At 35.4% G+C, this 16,969-nt stretch overlaps 1 protein-coding gene across 21 annotated transcripts in view; it reads right to left on the bottom strand.

The window, feature by feature from the left end:
• The window catches only part of CHD9 (chromodomain helicase DNA binding protein 9), a 231,291-nt gene continuing 214,322 nt past the window's right edge, over nucleotides 1–16,969 (bottom strand). For 14 of the 21 annotated variants that reach the window (XM_020282652.2, XM_020282655.2, XM_020282653.2 and 11 more), the window contains 5 exons: nucleotides 16,496–16,635; nucleotides 15,969–16,190; nucleotides 10,036–10,164; nucleotides 5,915–6,019; nucleotides 2,281–5,157 (listed from right to left, as the gene is read on the bottom strand). In XM_020282652.2, coding sequence (XP_020138241.2) covers nucleotides 4,282–5,157; nucleotides 5,915–6,019; nucleotides 10,036–10,164; nucleotides 15,969–16,190; nucleotides 16,496–16,635 — 1,472 coding nt within the window. In that variant the 3' untranslated portion in view covers nucleotides 2,281–4,281. Of the gene's footprint in view, nucleotides 5,158–5,914; nucleotides 6,020–10,035; nucleotides 10,165–15,968; nucleotides 16,191–16,495; nucleotides 16,636–16,969 lie in introns of all 21 variants that reach the window. The other 7 variants (XM_012772629.3, XM_075995631.1, XM_020282663.2 and 4 more) reach the window with 1 other exon arrangement.

The following is a 16,969-nucleotide window of genomic DNA, read 5'->3' as shown; positions in this document are numbered from 1 at the left end:
TTTAAAACAACAGAAATTTATTACCCCACATTTCTGGCCAAAAATGCAAAATGAAGCTGTTGGCGGGGTTGGTTCATTCTTGGAGCCTATGGAAGAGAAAAGTTTCTTGCCTTTCTCCTAGTTTCTGGTGGTTGCTGGCAATCCTTGGTGTTCCTTACTTGTAGCTATGTCACTCCAATCTCTGCCTCCTTTATCATTCCGCCTTCTTGCCAGTGTTTGTGTATCTTCTCCTCTTGTTCTACGGATACTAGTCACTGGATTTGGGGCCCACCCTAATCCAGGATGACCACAACTTAACTACTTAACATCTAACAAGATCCTATTTCCAAAATAAAGTCACATTCTGAGGTTCTTGGTTTACATGAGTTTTTGGAAGATACTATTCAGCCCACTACATGTATGTAACACAGATATACAACAGACTGGATGTATATGTATCAACAGTGTTTATCACTGGGTGGGTTTATGGATAATTTGAGTATGTGCTTTTCTACACTCTGAAATAAATAGCTTATATACTGAAATTGCATTTATATAGATATTAAATTCTAAAGTCAAGGTATAGAGTGATTATGTGTAGTCAAGAATCACTTTTTCCTTATAAGCCCACGAAATACAGAATACATCATTTATACATAGTATACCTTCTCTAAAAAACATCTAACATAGGCAGTTCTTCTTCTAGCACTGGAATACTGTTCCTGTTCTTCTGGGTGAGTACTAGATGAAGTAATTGGCTTGTGTTTATATGCTATGTTTTACAAAACAGAAAAAAAAAAGATTTTCTAAACATGAAAGTATAGTTGAATGTGTTCAAGTTAAATGGGCATATGAGACTCTACTACTTTATTTTTATAATTAGAGGATAAACTATTTTCTTTAATGTTTACAAAAATTACTACCAGTAATGGCAATGAGTTAGGAAAAATTCTTAACACCAAGGGAAAAATAATTATTGATTTCCAAAATATATTTCTTAGAGGTTAGATATGTCTGAGTCTTTCTGGATTTTTTAAAGGTCCAGAAGAAAACAAAATAATATTTACTTAAAAAAAAATAAATAATATTTACTTTTTGGCATGCGATAGAGATTAGGGTTTAATAATTTGAATTCCAACAAGAAGCATTTTCTATATTTTGTAACCATCACTATCAATGGGTTGACAATGAAAGCAAATCAAAACAAAAAATTGGCAACATTTAAGATGATATTGTGGGGTGGGTGCGGTGGCTCACGCCTGTTATCCTAGCACTCTGGGAGGCTAAGGTGGGAGGAGTGCTTGAGGCCAGGAGTTTGAGACCAGCCTGAGAAGAGCAAGACCCTGTCTCTATAAAAAACAGAAAAATTAGCCAGGTATAGTGGCACATACCTGTAGTCCCAGCTATATGAGAGTCTGAGGCAGGAGAATGGCTTGAACCTAGAAGTTTGAGGTTGCAGTGAGCTATGATGATGCCACAGTACTCTAGCCCAAGTGACAGAGTAAGACTCTGTCTCAAAAAAAAAAAAAAAAAGATATTGTGGATATAATTATAATTAGAGTCAATTTCTGTGTTTTAAAAATTCTTCGAAAGTATACTTTCTTTTTAAAGATTTATGACTATGGTTTGTCATAACTGAAGATAAATTATACATCAAATTTAATTTAAAAAGTATTGTCATGTACAGAGGCTGACATCATGGGTAGTCAAAGAATATGTTTAATAAAAAATAATTAAACTTCCATTTGCTCTATAGAACATCATAGAAAGTAATTTAATAAATTACAAATGACTTTTTAAGACGTTTGCTCAACTACAGAAAGCAAATTCAGACTACACAAAACACAACTGGTAAATATTGCAAATGTCCAAAAGAAAAATTGGACTAAGACTTGAATCATGAAACCTGAAACAAGGGCTATAAATACAAGGCAATAACAGCTATAATTCTTTTAGTAACTACCAACACATACTTGAATATCCTTTCAACTGCAACTTTAGTATTATGTAATTCTACTGATTTTTTTCCTTATAACCCTTAACTTTACACAACCATATTTGCATGTTTTTTCCTTAGCTGATAACTGGATTTTTCCCCAATCAATACTAAATACAAGTGTCTTGAAACCTAAGAGAATGTTTAAAGTTAATATTAGCCTTAATGCTTTGAGAACTGTAATTGCCTTATTACATAGAAAGAGAATTACTAGGATGTTAACCAAATTCATTTGACCATAATTAGGAAAATAGTTTATCTCATAAATTTGATATAAATTAGATTTTAGTGACAAGATCTAGAGATTTTTTTTTCCTTTTTTTTTTTTTTATTGGGGAAAGAAAGGAATAAAGATCATGTGGGTAGAACTAAAGGGAAGAAGAGAAATCTGGATGTTATTGAAATACTCCACTGGCAAACTAAGTTAACTGTGTTTGAAAAACTTTGGCTATCTCATAGGTGTGTCCTAGTTAAACAAAAGTGCAATACTGCAAAGGGAAGATACTAAATATGTAATATATCATTTCCATGATGAAGAATTACTACCCACTTCTCCTGGATGGGCATTATAGTGACTATTGCTAAGACATTGCATAAAGGACTATCAATTCAAAGTACTATTTTGGGAAAATACAAAATCAATACAATCCCAATGGAACTTATATAATTTTGTAAATACATATAACACTGTCTCTCTAATAAGGGGTTAGTTATTTTACATACAGAAACATAATTTATTGGTAAAGGTCTTGGAAAACCTAATACTATTGCTTAATTCATGACAAAGCAACAGTTCTGTCGAGGCATACTGAAAGTTATTTTTTTCTGTAGGAGAGAACCGGGGTGCTTTTCCCCCTATATTTATCCCCTTGCAAAAGTTACCACTGACTTATTTGAGTACCAGAAAATGCTAACATTTATCTCTCCATAGAATGTAAATATTTTTATGTCTAATTCAGTTCTAATTGTTTTAAATGTTTATGAAGGTGAACCTGGACCTCTACCGTGTCAGAATAATAGCAGCTTTAGCAGGAGAAATTGTATTATAAATCAATTATCAGACAAATTTTACATGGTAAAGGGTTTTAAGAAATTGAACAGAAGCCTTGGGCTTCATTTTTGTGGTTTACAGGTATAACTTGTACATCTTTTTGAGATTATTCAAAGTGCATTTCAAAATGGGCAACTCAGTATATTTAATATAAACTGATAACCCAACACTGATTCTGGGCAACATTTAGTCTGCTTATACCTAGAAACTCAAAATGAATTTAGACGATCTGCATATTACTTTACCACTATTTGTTAATTTTGGAACATTTCCATGACATAAAACACAAATAGAAATCTACACAAATAAAGCAAACAAACAATTTCTTTTACATGAAGTATGCTGTGTTGAAAGTTCTTTTCAGTGGCATTTCATGAGTTTGCCTTTTCTGAAACCTGGAAACAGACATTATTCATCTGAGACATAATTATTTCTAATAGGAGGCCAAACTTTGAAAAGTTAAAACGAAGTATGTCTATAGGGTGCCAAAGTCACTTGACACAGGATTATTTTATGACTTAATTTTACTGATATCGAGTTAAGCTCAGCAAAAAGCAAGTCATATTTCTTGCCAGATTAACATGATATATAGGATGTGTTTAAAAAACCCCTGAAAACAAGTATAGAATTAGAAACGAATGTAAACTTCCTAAACTAACTCAGCTGAGGTAACAGGTAGCCAGTTAAATTGGCTGATTGGGAAACTTATTTCTTCTTTAAAACATACTTGTACCTGAATTGGAAACATCAGCAGTGCATCACAACACTAGAGCATTTTCATGTAATTAAAGCAATGGATGGTGATGTAGATTCTACAGCTTTCATGACATTCATTAGCTGCCCAAATTATTGCTGAGTTTTGATCTGTAAATTATAGGTGTCAAGGAGGCTGTAAAACTATATTCAAATTAAATCAGTAATATGCATAAAGTATTCTGTGTTCACTGCAAATATATTAAATATACAATTCTTATTGAGCATAATTTTCATAAAATTAACCCCCAACAAAATTATAATGCCTTTTGTTGTAATTTTACACCTTTATGTATTTGATAGTACATACGAGTTCAGAAACTTATGAATCTTAAGAAATATTACATGCAAAACGTCTCTGAAAGCAGTGTGCACTTCTAAACAAATAACTGAAATGTTCGGTCAGTAAGTTATTGATGCACTCAACACTGGGGTATTTACAATTAATAATTAAAGAAAAAAATCCAAAATCAGTTCATAATTTAAGTGCAGAGTCTGGGAATCAGTCTTCATTACTAGAATCTGAATCCTCGGATGATGATGATGTACTATCAGAGCCCGATGAAGCATCAGCTTTTTCTGAACCCTCATCTGTGCTGTTTTCATTAAGAGGACTTGGTTCAGTACCCCCTTTGTCTTCCTGATCTCTAACTCTGGAATCTTCTTCCTTTACTTCTACAGACTTAGATGAGCCTAAGTCACTGTTTTTGTTTTTCTGTACATCAAAAGTATTGGACTGGGACAAAGTTGGAATATGAAGATTAAGGCCTGGAGTGAGAAGCATCCCTGGGTAAAGTATGTTAGATAGTAACAGTGGGTTAAGAGCTAACGGGTTGGCAGCTGCAGCTGTATTTAATGCAGCAGTAGAGGATGTCGAAGGAGAACTTGACACAGAGTTTTCTCCACCATGCTCTGAACTTTGGCTCTCTGTCCTTTCTTTTTTTCCTTCTAGCTCCTTAGAGTCATTTCCCTTTTTCTCTTCTGTCCCAGATTCTGTAGGCTTTGTCAGGAGTCCTCCCATGCCCAACAGATTTGGTAATCCAGCCATTCCTGACAGTAGCATGGGGAACATAGCAGCCACGTTTTTAGCTTCTCCTCCAGAGGCAAGGCCGGCAGGCATTCCCATCAGCCCTGCAGTTACTTGTAGTGACTGCAAGTTTTGCAGGTTTTGTTGTAAGGCCTGAAGAGTTGTGAGATCCACACCTGGAAGTAATCCATTGGCTAACAAAGGATTGCCTGAAACACTGGTGGCAGATGCAGCTGCTGCTACTGTGGCCTTCGCGATTCCACTTTTAGGCCGTCTCCCCCGCCTGCTTACTTCCTCTCTCACAACGGGACCAGTGAGTATACGTTCATACATACTTTCTGGAAGAAATCCCTGGAAGTGATATATATTCATTAATAATAGCTACATAAAATAAAATCAATAGCTATTAGCTCATCATATAAATACCCTATTAAATATTTGTAAATTGATTCTGTATTGATATAGTTCTTCCACTTTCCATTTTATCATAGAATAAAATAGAGCAGAAAGAGGCTGTGAGCCTTCCTCCATATTGTGAGACATAAGTTTGTATAACAGTTCTAGAAAACATAAGGTCCAAGGAAATTTTTTCATGGGTCTTCCATAACCCTTACATGTTTCATATCAGCACTTGTTCTAGAAGACCAAAGAAGTGGCCCGTTCTCATTGGGAAGAATAATAAAGAAAGGATAGGGGAAGTGAAAGGTGAAGGCTAAAATGAGATGCTTCATATGGATTTTTTGACTATCACTTTGGGAATAAGAGACACAGAGCCAGGCTGAAAAAGATACTCAAAAGGGGGAAAGATCACCTGGCTCAGAACAGCAGTAGCACCTGCAGATTGGGACCCACAGAGTCTAGAAAAAGGCAGAACAAACTATGCTACTTTCATGTAATTCTCCCATGATTTTCTGGTTCATGGAATATTTTATTAATTCTTTTTTTGTTTAATAATATTTTTTCTTCTTCTTTTTTTTTTTTTGTTGAGCAAAGTCACTTACTGTTAGGCAAGGATACTAATTCTTAATGTAAAACTCAATCTAAGATATAATTGAATGGCATTTAATTTTTAAAATGATGTATGAGTTAGTATTTGTGAAATACTCACAGATTGCTTAACAACATCTCCCCATTCAGGAGCTACTCCATATTCTGAATTTTCTTTTAGAAATCTACATAAATCTTTCAAAGGGGGAGCAAATGCACCTCCAACCTATAAATGAAAAATAGAATGTTAAATACTTAAAACACTATTAAATATGAAACTATTTCTTGCTTTTATTCTGTGTTCTATAGTTTATTTCCTTAAAATACATACTTTTTGAACCACCTTCGACAATCTTTATGATATTAAAAAGGACCACTACAACCCATACAGATACTGATATATAAATTTTAAATGGTTTGAGTCCAATAACTGGAACATTAAACTGAATAACTACCATTTACTGTGTACTTCCTATGTTGGATAGGCAGTATAGCCTAATTAAGAGTGAATTCGAGCAAATCAGTAAATCTCTTAGAGCCTCAGTTTTCTGATCTGTAAAATGGGGATAACAATAACACTTCCCTCATAAGGTTTTATTAAGATAAAGGGAGACAATTGAAGTGTCTTAGCATAATGCCTGGTACATAATAAATATAAGGTATTCTTATATGCCAAGTATTGTGCTAAGGACTTTTAAGTGTATAACTTATTTTAGTTCTCACTACATCTTTCTTAGATAATATTATTTCTATTTTTCAAAGGAAGGAAATTTATGTAATTTGCCTAAAGTCAGCTAATAAATGTTAGGGTCAGGGCCAGGCACAGTGGCTCACGCCTGTAATCCCAGCACTCTGGGAGGGCGAGGTAGGCGGATCGCTCAAGGTCAGGAGTTCGAAACCAGCCTGAGCAAGAGTGAGACCCTGTTTCTACTAAAAATAGAAAGAAATTAATTGTCCAACTAAAAATATATAGAAAAAATTAGCGGGGCATGGTGGTGCATGCCTGTAGTCCTAGCTACTCGGGAGGATGAGGCAGGAGGATTGCTTGAGTCCAGGAGATTGAGGTTGCTGTGAGCTAGGCTGAAGCCACAGCACTCTGGCTCAGGCAACAGAGTAGGACTCTGTCTCAAAACAAAACAAAACAAAAAAAGTTAGGGTCAGGATTCAAACTCAGGTTTCAAAAACCCATATTCTTATCTATAATGTATATTGACACCCTGAAGTACTTTGTATGTGAAAAGTGATAAAACCAACCAATCATAAGTACATTAAAAAATTTAAAAAACACTACATATGATAATTAGTATGATATCGAAACAAAATGTTATTTTGAAGTTTAAATTAAGAATATTATATCTGGACAAATGATTTACACTTACCAATTTAATGTCCCTTTGGAGTCTACAGATATGTCTTAATTCCTTCTTCCATAACCCTTTGAATCAATTAATATTACATCTTGATCGGATATAGACGGGGTTTAATATGGCCAGTTATATTACCTGTAAATATTCTTATCTAGTATTCTTATATTCCTTACTTAGTTTCTGTAATTTCTGTTGCCTTCTCCTTTTTATTATCTCCTTCATTAAGCTTCAATTTAAACTGGAGGCCCCCTTGGGGGTTTATGGGGATTTAGTAGGTAGATTCTTTTTCTTAGTAACTCATCAATCCGTAAGCCTCTACCCTACAGATTCAAGACAATAAAGAGCCCTAACAAATTAAGGGAAATGAACAGGCCCCTTATGAAGTTACAGTAATTAAAAATCAAATTTAGAATGTTTAATTTCAAACCTAACAATTAAAAACCCAATACTGTTTCATTTCCTTAAAACTGGCTAAGACAAATTCATTCATGATATTTAGTAAGAACTTTTGGTGTAAGATGAAGTGCAAAGATTTGTAACACAATCTATGCAGGCATAAAATTTAAGTAAAATGCTACTAAAAGGTCACCTTGTTCTTTCTCTACAGCATCTATATTATCATTTTAAAATGCTAACAAAAGCTGAATAAGGTATCTCTGTAAAATTGGGGGGAAAATTAGTATTAATTTTAAAGAGTTGGTATATACAATATTAAAACTGCTATTTTATTTTTTTTTATTTTTTATTTTTTTTGAGACAGAGTCTTGATTGTTGCCCAGGCTAGAGTGAGTGCCATGGCGTCAGCCTAGCTCACAGCAACCTCACACTCCTGGGCTCCAGCGATCTTCCTGCCTCAGCCTCCCGAGTAGCTGGGACTACAGGCATGCGCCACCATGCCCGGCTAATTTTTTTATATACATATCAGTTGGCCAATTAATTTCTTTCTATTTATAGTAGAGACGGGGTCTCGCTCTTGCTCAGGCTGGTTTTGAACTCCTGACCTTGAGCAATCCGCCCGCCTTGGCCTCCCAGAGAGCTAGGATTACAGGCGTGAGCCACCGCGCCCGGCCAAAACTGCTATTTTTAAAAACAGTTTTCTTGGCTAGGCACACCAGCTCATGCCTGTGATCCCAGCACTTTAGGAGTACCAGCAGGAAAATCACTTGAGGCCAGGAGTTCAAGACCAGCGTGGACAACATAGTGAGACCTTGTCTCTACAAAAAACTTAAAAAAAAAAAAAAATTGGCTAGACATGATGCATGCTTACAGTCCCAGCTATTCAGGAGGTTGAGGCAGGAGGACTGCTCGAGCCCAGGAGTTTGAGGTTGCAATGAGCTACGATCGTGCCTCTATAATCCAGCATGGGCAACAGAGCAATAAATACCCTGTCTCTTAAAAAAAGAAGTTTTCTTCTAATTCTAATATATCTTATGAAAAATTCAAATATTTTTATGTATTTTTATCCTACTAATGAGAGAGGAATGAGAACCAAGGAATTAACATGATCTATGTAAGGTATTTTTTTTTTTTTTTTTTTTGAGACAGAGTCTCACTTTGTTGCCCAGGCTAGAGTGAGTGCCGTGTCATCAGCCTGGCTCACAGCAATCTCAATCTCCGGGGCTCAGCGATCCTCCTGCCTCAGCCTCCCGAGTAGCTGGAACTACAGACATGCGCCACCATGCCCGGCTAATTTTTTGTATATATATTTTTAGTTGGTCAATTAATTTATTTCTATTTTTGGTAGATACGGGGTCTCGCTCAAGAGACGGGGTCTCGCTGAGGCTGGTTTCGAACTCCTGACCTTGAGCAATCCACCCACCTCGGCCTCCCAAAGTGCTAGGATTACAGGCGTGAGCCACCACGCCCGGCCTTATGTAAGGTATTAATAATTTAGTTTGTGAGCAAAAGAATTCAGAGAGAAATGTGATGTTTGTATTGAGGCCACTTTTTCTTTCTTATTTATTTTATCACTTGCTCATGAGAATAGCAGTGTGTCAAAAATATACATTGCAAAATGGTGTCACAAGTCTTCTTTCATGTACTTGGTGAGGTAAAAGAGATAGATAACAATCCAAATGTAAAATGATTTTAGGAAACAAATGTTGAGCCATATCTGGTTCAGAAACACACTTCAGAAAAACCTCAACTCTTAAATTTATCAATCAGTAAAACAAGAAGATAAGCACAAAAGTGTCATTAGTCTACAAGGTACCTTTGTTTAAGACATTTTATTTTCATCTATCACAAAATTACGTAATATACCAATTTTGACATATTACATAAAGTGACGAGAAACTTTAAGGCCATCTTGTGGAAAAATACAGTGATAAATATATAAATTTATGATGGCTATGATATCCCCTGAGATGAGAGTTTCTCAGCCTTTGCACATTTTGGGTTGGTGCTGGTGCATGGGGGGTGTCCTACTGTAGGAAGTGCAGCAGCAGCTCTGGCTTCTACCCTACTAGATGCCAGCAGCATTCTCCCCTGATCACCTCCCAACCCCGCTGAGTTGTGGCTACCAAAAATGTTTCTAAACATTGCCAAATGTCCCCTGATGGGCAAAATCACCTCTGATAAGAACCACTGCCTTAGGTGTAGTGAGTGCTGTTGTGTAAATGTACAACAATATGCAATGGCACTGCTTAGGTACAGATATGTTAAGTGATTTATTTCATTTGATAGTTTAGATAATGATGTGGGATTTTTAAATTAGAAGGCATAAAATTATAGTCCATCTCTTTCCCCACAAATCTGCTAGAGTCAACCTCATTTCCAGGTCTGTTAGAAAATACTACAACATCATGAAATAGTGTTCTAGAGATCTCTTAAATAGTGATGCAACATAAAAGATTAACAACAAACATTTATTTACCTTTCTAGCATTTCTTCTGTTAATCAGTTGAACACGTTCTTCTCCAGTGAGACTGTTAACATCTAATTTGTTGGGGTTTCTGCAACGATGCCTTTTTTGTTTGGGCCTTCCTTCATGCAGCTGCATTCTCTAAAACATATAGATAAGGAAAATATCTTTAAAATCTTTGTGTAAAATTACTCAACATATTACAAATGAGCTTATCCAAGTAATTTAATCCTACATTATATAGAAGCATTTACCCTTTAGTTATTTACACTGTAAAAATATTTAAATTTTTAGGTTTGATGCAATTCCTATCAAAATACCAGTGTCATTTTCCACAGAATTAGAAAAAACATGGATGGCTTGTAGTTTTGATTTAGGTGGTGCAGAGGCAGTTTACGTGACCAAAGAGTTTGTACTCCCATAATATTCTGAAATTTTAAAAAATGCAATCATGAGTCACTTAAGAAAAAACAAAAAGAAAAAAACAATCCTAAAATTCACATGGAACTGAAAGACCACAAATAACCCAAGCCATCCTAACCAAAAAGAATAATCTGGAGGTATCACATTATCCAATTTCAAATTATACCACAAGGTGATAGTAACCAAAAGAGCATGGTATTGGTAAAAGGTAGACACATAGAACAATGGAACAAAAATAGAAAACCTGGAAATAAAACCGTACACCTACAACCAACTGATCTTTGACAAAGCAGACAAAAACATACACTGGAGAAAGGACACCCTACTCAATAAGTGGTGCTGGGAAAATTACATAAACTCATGCAGAAGAATGCAACTGCATCCTTCTCTCTCACCATACATAAAAATTAACTCAAGATTAATTAAAGGCTTAAAACTACCTTGAAATTGGCCTAGAATGAAGAATTTATGACTAAGATCCCAAAGGCAAATGCCATAAAAGCAGAAATAAATAAATGGAACTTAAACTAAAAAGCTTTCACACAGCAAGAGAAATAATCAACAATAAACAACCTACGGAATAGGAGAAAATATTCACAAGCTATATATGTGACAAAGGACTCATATCCAGAATCTGTAAGGAACTCAAACAAATCAAGAAAAAAACCACTCTATTAAAAAGTGACCAAAAGACATGAACAGACACTTTTCAAAAGAGGAGGAAAAAATAGCCAAAAAACATGAAAAAATGCTCAAGATCACTAATCATCAAGGAAATGCAAATCAAAACCATAATGAGATACCCTTTTACCCCATGAGAATGGCCATTATTAAAAAGTAAAAAAACAATAGCTGTTGGCAAGGATGCAGTAAAAAGAGAATGCTTATACACTGATGGTGGGAATGTAAATACAACCTCTATGGAAAACAGTATGGAGATTTCCCAAAGAACTAAAAGTAGATCTACCATTCAATCCAGCAAAAATCTCATTACTGGGGATTTACCCAAAGGAAAAGAAGTCATTTTATAAAAAGGACACCTGCACTCATATTTTTATCGCAGTGCAATTCACAATTGCAAAGATATGGAGCAACCCAAGTGCCCATTGATTGAGATAAGTGGATAAAGAAAATGTGGTAACACACAACATGGAATACTACTCAGCCATGAAAAGGAATTAAATAATGTCTTTTGCAGCAACTTGGATGGAACTGGAGGCCATTATCCTGAGTGAAATAACCCAGGAACAAAAAAAACCAAACACTGCATGTTTGGATATAAGTGGGACCTAAGCAATGGGTATGCATGGTCATACAAAGTGACATAATTGACACTGGAGACTCAGAAGGGGAAGGGTAGAAGAGGGTACAAGATGAAAAATTACCTACTGGGTACAATGTACACTACTCAGGTGACAGGTACACTAACAGGCTAGACTTCTCCACTATACAATTCATCCATGTAACAAAAATCCATTTGTACCTGCTAAATCTATTAAAATTTAAAAAATATTTAAACTTTAAATATTTTAATAAGAAGCATTGTATAAATTTTTTCTTCAAATTATACATTTAAAAAATTATTCAAGGCCATCACAATGATGGCTCTATATGAGAGTAGGGTCCTTCCATTGGTTCCTGATGAGCAAGACCTTGTTAGTTTTTTCCTTAAAAGACCATCATATTCCTAGAGTGATACCTGAAGGGGTTATCAGTGATGTTGGAGCCATTGCTTTACTTTCTCTTCTGGTAAGTTTCTTCACTTATTTGATAGTTCTATTTCTTCTGATAAGTTTATCCAATAAGTCATTTTTCATCCTGCACCCCCTCTCACCCTCCCTTTCTGAGTCTCCAATGTCCATTATGTCACTGTGTATGACCATGTGTACCCATTGCTTAGCTCCCACTTATAAGTGAGAACATGAGGTATTTGACTTTTTGTTCCTGCATTATTTCACTTAAGTTAATGGCCTCCAGTTCCAACCAAGTTGCTGCAAAAACATTATTTAATTCATTTTCAAGGCTGAGTAGTAGTCCATGGTATGTATATACCACATTTTCTTTATCTACTTATAAGATTCTCACTGTGCTGTGATAATTTATAATTTATTCTAGTGGCTTTCATTTCTTTTCATTTCACTAATTGTTTTTATCATCTCTTTTCATGTAATCCTCACAATGCTGAAAGGTAGTCTTATTTTACAAATGGGGAAATCAAGGCTCAGATTGGTTATCTTCCTCAAGGTCATACAGCTAACATACTGCAGAGCCAGATTAAGAACTCATGTCTGGCAAACACTCTTTCCAACAAACCACGCTACTAATCTGTACAACTGTTAAGAAAGCAATGCTTGATGTTTGCAGCTATTTGCAACCAATCAGAACATTTCGAGAAACTCTTCAATATGACATAACAGTCCTGCCACAGCCCGAACCTATTCAGCTGACCTTTTCTATTGATTTACTATTACCCACTCATTTCTCCACATTCTCTAGAATGTCAGATTTATTCCATTTTATGAATATGCCTTATAGTTATATTCTCTTTTAACTTCCTTCATAATTCTTTTTTTAAATATTTATTTCTTCTAGGAAAATCATGATTAACTACATAATTCTTCTATAATGCCTAGAATATCCTTCTCTTGTGTTATCCTGGTCAATGCCCTCTTTTTTCATCCACTAGTAAAATGTCGGCTCTATTTTCTATCTTTCCCCAGATATTTTACTCTGCTTAAGCAGAGTTAATTGTTCTTACATCTATTTATTTCCATGACACTTTATACACACCTCTATTATACTATATTCTATACCATGTTATAATCATTTAGCTCCAGACATATTATAATAGAGAATGAGATCCAAGAAATCATTAATGTAAAGAAGCCTTGGGAAAGCAGAAAAATTATATATTCTTTTGTGGATGGAACAAATACTGCCCTTTATTATGATAAAAGGTTTATTTGAAATGAAAATGATGAATGGATATAAAAATTTAAAAAGTTAATAAAGACTCTTTTGCAGTTAGAAAGAGAAAGGTATAAGAATCCTTCCAAGCCTATGGTATAAGTGTCATGAGGGCAAGAACTTTATGTTGTTTACTGTCACATCCTTAATCCCTTAAAATAGTAATAGTACATAGTAGTGATGCAATAAAGGTTGAATAGGTAAATGAATGTTATTTTCTAACACGTTAAATTACAGGGTTAAACTAATGATTCTCATTATTTTTGGAATTGAAGTATTTGTTCTGTGATTGCCCATTATATATAGTGCATACCTCTCCCCTCATAAGAGAATTATGAGAGCATTGGTATTTATTTTTTTTTTATTTTTATTTTTTTTTGAGACAGAGTCTCGCTTTGTTGCCCAGGCTAGTGTGAGTGCCGTGGCGTCAGCCTAGCTCACAGCAACCTCAAACTCCTGGGCTGGAGCAATCCTTCTGTCTCAGCCTCCCGAGTAGCTGGGACTACAGGCATGCGCCACCATGCCCGGCTAATTTTTTATATATATATCAATTGGCCAATTAGTTTCTTTCTATTTATGGTAGAGACGGGGTCTCGCTCTTGCTCAGGCTGGTTTTGAACTCCTGACCTTGAGCAATCCGCCCGCCTCGGCCTCCCAGAGAGCTAGGATTACAGGCGTGAGCCACCGCGCCCGGCCTGGTATTTATTTTTTAAATTTTATTTTATTTTATTTTCTGAGGTGAGGTCTCACTGTCACTGAGGCTGGAGCATAGTGGCACAATCATAGCTTACTGAAGCCTTGAACTCCTGGGCTGAAGGGATCCTCCTGCCTCAGCCTCCCAAAGTGCTGGGATTACAGGCCTGAGCTACCATGCCTGGCCCATTTTCTTTGTTAATCAAAAGGAATTAAATAAAAGCTTGAGAATTTGTGGCATCCTTTGAGTAAACTAGGAATATGAAGGGCAACTAAAAGCCAAGACTCAGGCTCTCTATTTCAGACTACTCTCTATTTCAGACTACCAAGTTGTTTCCTGGTGAAAATAATAGCAATATAAAATACTGGATCTAAATATATTGATATATCATAGACACAAAGACCATTCTGGGACTGGAGGTTTTGTATTTCCTTTTCATGAAAAAAATAACATGGCAATTAATTTTTTTTTCTGTTAATAAGTAATCCCTTTACCTTTATAGCACTTTTTAGTTTTCAAAAGATTTTCATTGGCCTGGTGCAGTGGCTCACGCCTGTAATCCTAGCACTTTGGGAGGCTGAGGAGGGAGGATTGGTTGAGGACAGGAGATTGAAACCAGCCTGAACAACAGTAGAACCCCATCTCTACAAAATATAGAAAAATTAGCCAGGCATGGTGGTGTACACCTGTAGTCCCAGCTACTTAGGAGGCTGAGGCAGGTGGATTGCGTGAGCCCAGGAGTTTGAGGTTGCTGTGAGCTATGATCGTGCCATTACACTCTAGCTTGGGTGACAGAGTGAGACCCTGTCTCAATTTTAAAAAAAAGAAAGAAAAAGATTTTCATTTTAAGCCATATGCCCATAAGAAGATAGTATTTCAGAGGATAAGAAGAATGCAAATAAAATATAATATTTCTCATCGGTTTTTTTTTTTGTTTTTTTTTTGAGACAGAGTCTCACTCTGTTGCCTGGGCTAGAGTGCTTTGGCGTCAGCCTCGCTCACAGCAACACAAACTCCTGGGCTCAGGCGATCCTCCTGCTTCAGCCTCCCGAGTAGCTGGGACTACAGGCATGCACCATCATACTCAGATAATTTTTTCTCTCTATATTTTTAGTTGGACAATTAATTTTTTTCTATTTTTAGTAGAGATGGGGTCTCGCTCTTGCTCAAGTTGGTTTCAAACTCCTGACCTTGAGCAATCTGCCTGCCTTGGCCTCCCAGAGTGCTAGGATTACAGGTGTGAGCCACCATGCCCGGCCAATGTTTCTCATCTTTGATTGGTGTAAAATTGTATGTCGGGTGAGGCATATGAGGTGTACTCTTATAGCTTGAAGGGAAGCTTAACAGTACTAGCTTGGACTCTGGATTTAAGATTTTATTTACTTTGTAGGCTTGGACTATTTACTTAAAATTTCAGTGTTTCAATTTCTTTGTTTATAAAATAGTTATAGTGATGCCATCCTAATAAGTAATAAAGTTATTGTGAGTATTAATGCACGTTAAGTGCTAAGTATAATGGCAGGCATGTAGTTAAGTTTCAATAAATGTCTACTATGATCATTATTATTTTCAAATAGAAAGGATTAGATGTTTTATACCTTTGTAAGCTTCATTGAGTCTAACATAGTACTCTATATCAGAGTATTTTTATTATTACATAGTTGTTGAATACACAATGAAAAATGGAAAATGACACTGTATGACATCATAGGAAAGATAGTAATTATTTTTTCTGCTAATTTTCTTAAATCTTAAGCAGAAAACATATTTTGCATAAGTGGATGAGAATTTATGCTTCATCATTATAGGTCTGACAAATCATAGAAATAAAATATACCAAGATTTTTAAGGTATCACCTACAGGAATAAAAGCTCCTAAATCTTCCACGTAACCTGGGTGCTCCTTAAGCCATTTTTCCAAATCCTTTCTCTTCGGTGCATCATCTCCTGCAAGTCTTGTCCCATCTTTAAGATTAATAACTGGAACTGGACTTTCCGTATCAGGAATTCCTTGAGGTTGAGTGTAGGATAGTGCTGGATTTATCCCTGTGGAAATCTGTGAGGTGTTTAAGCCCAAAGTAACCTGTAGAACAACACCAAAAGAAATTTTTATTTCCATGCTTTATCATTCTAATTTTGATTCAATGGAACAATTCTTTTTAAAGAGAAAAAAAAACTTGTTGCTTAAAATTCTGCTAAATCTTTTAAAATTAAAATTTTCATGAATCTTGGTCAGTGTTGGATTTCTGCTGAGATACAACAGAAAGCAATATACTTCTAATTTCCTTATTATCCTATTAATACTAAACATTCACAAAGAGCAGTATGTATATTTACTAGGACTGAATTTTAGACTCAAGGATAGTTTTTAAGTACTTCTTTACTTACGTGATTAGGTGGTTTATTTTTGTTAAAAAAGAGGATGTCAACACCTTCTACATTCTTTCTCCTTCCTCGCCTTTTTTTGACTATAGGCTGGTTGTCTAATATCACTCCATTGGCACCAAGGGTTGATTGAATGGAAGTACCTATCAAATTAAAGTGCAAAATAGTGATGTCAATCTAGTTCTTATACAGAGTGAAAGTAATCACTTTCCTAAATATACAGAAATGTTCTTATTTTGTATATCTTTAATCAAGCAATTCTCTAATTAAAAACACCATCCCTACCTCTCATTTAAAAACTTGAAGAATTGTAATCTAGGCCTTTTTCAACTTTTCTTTTTTTTTTCCCCTCACCAATAACCGTTGGGAACAATTTTTTCTGTTTTTTTTTTTCTCTTTCAACTTTTGACTTGTTTTCTCAATTTCTTCCCTAAGATATTCACACACCTTCTTTTCCTTCATCTTTTAGAGGAAAAA

This window comes from Microcebus murinus, chromosome 20, assembly GCF_040939455.1.
Source record: "Microcebus murinus isolate Inina chromosome 20, M.murinus_Inina_mat1.0, whole genome shotgun sequence".
In the NCBI taxonomy this organism is placed as follows: Eukaryota; Metazoa; Chordata; class Mammalia; order Primates; family Cheirogaleidae; genus Microcebus; species Microcebus murinus.
This window is presented reverse-complemented; position numbering and strand designations above follow the sequence as displayed.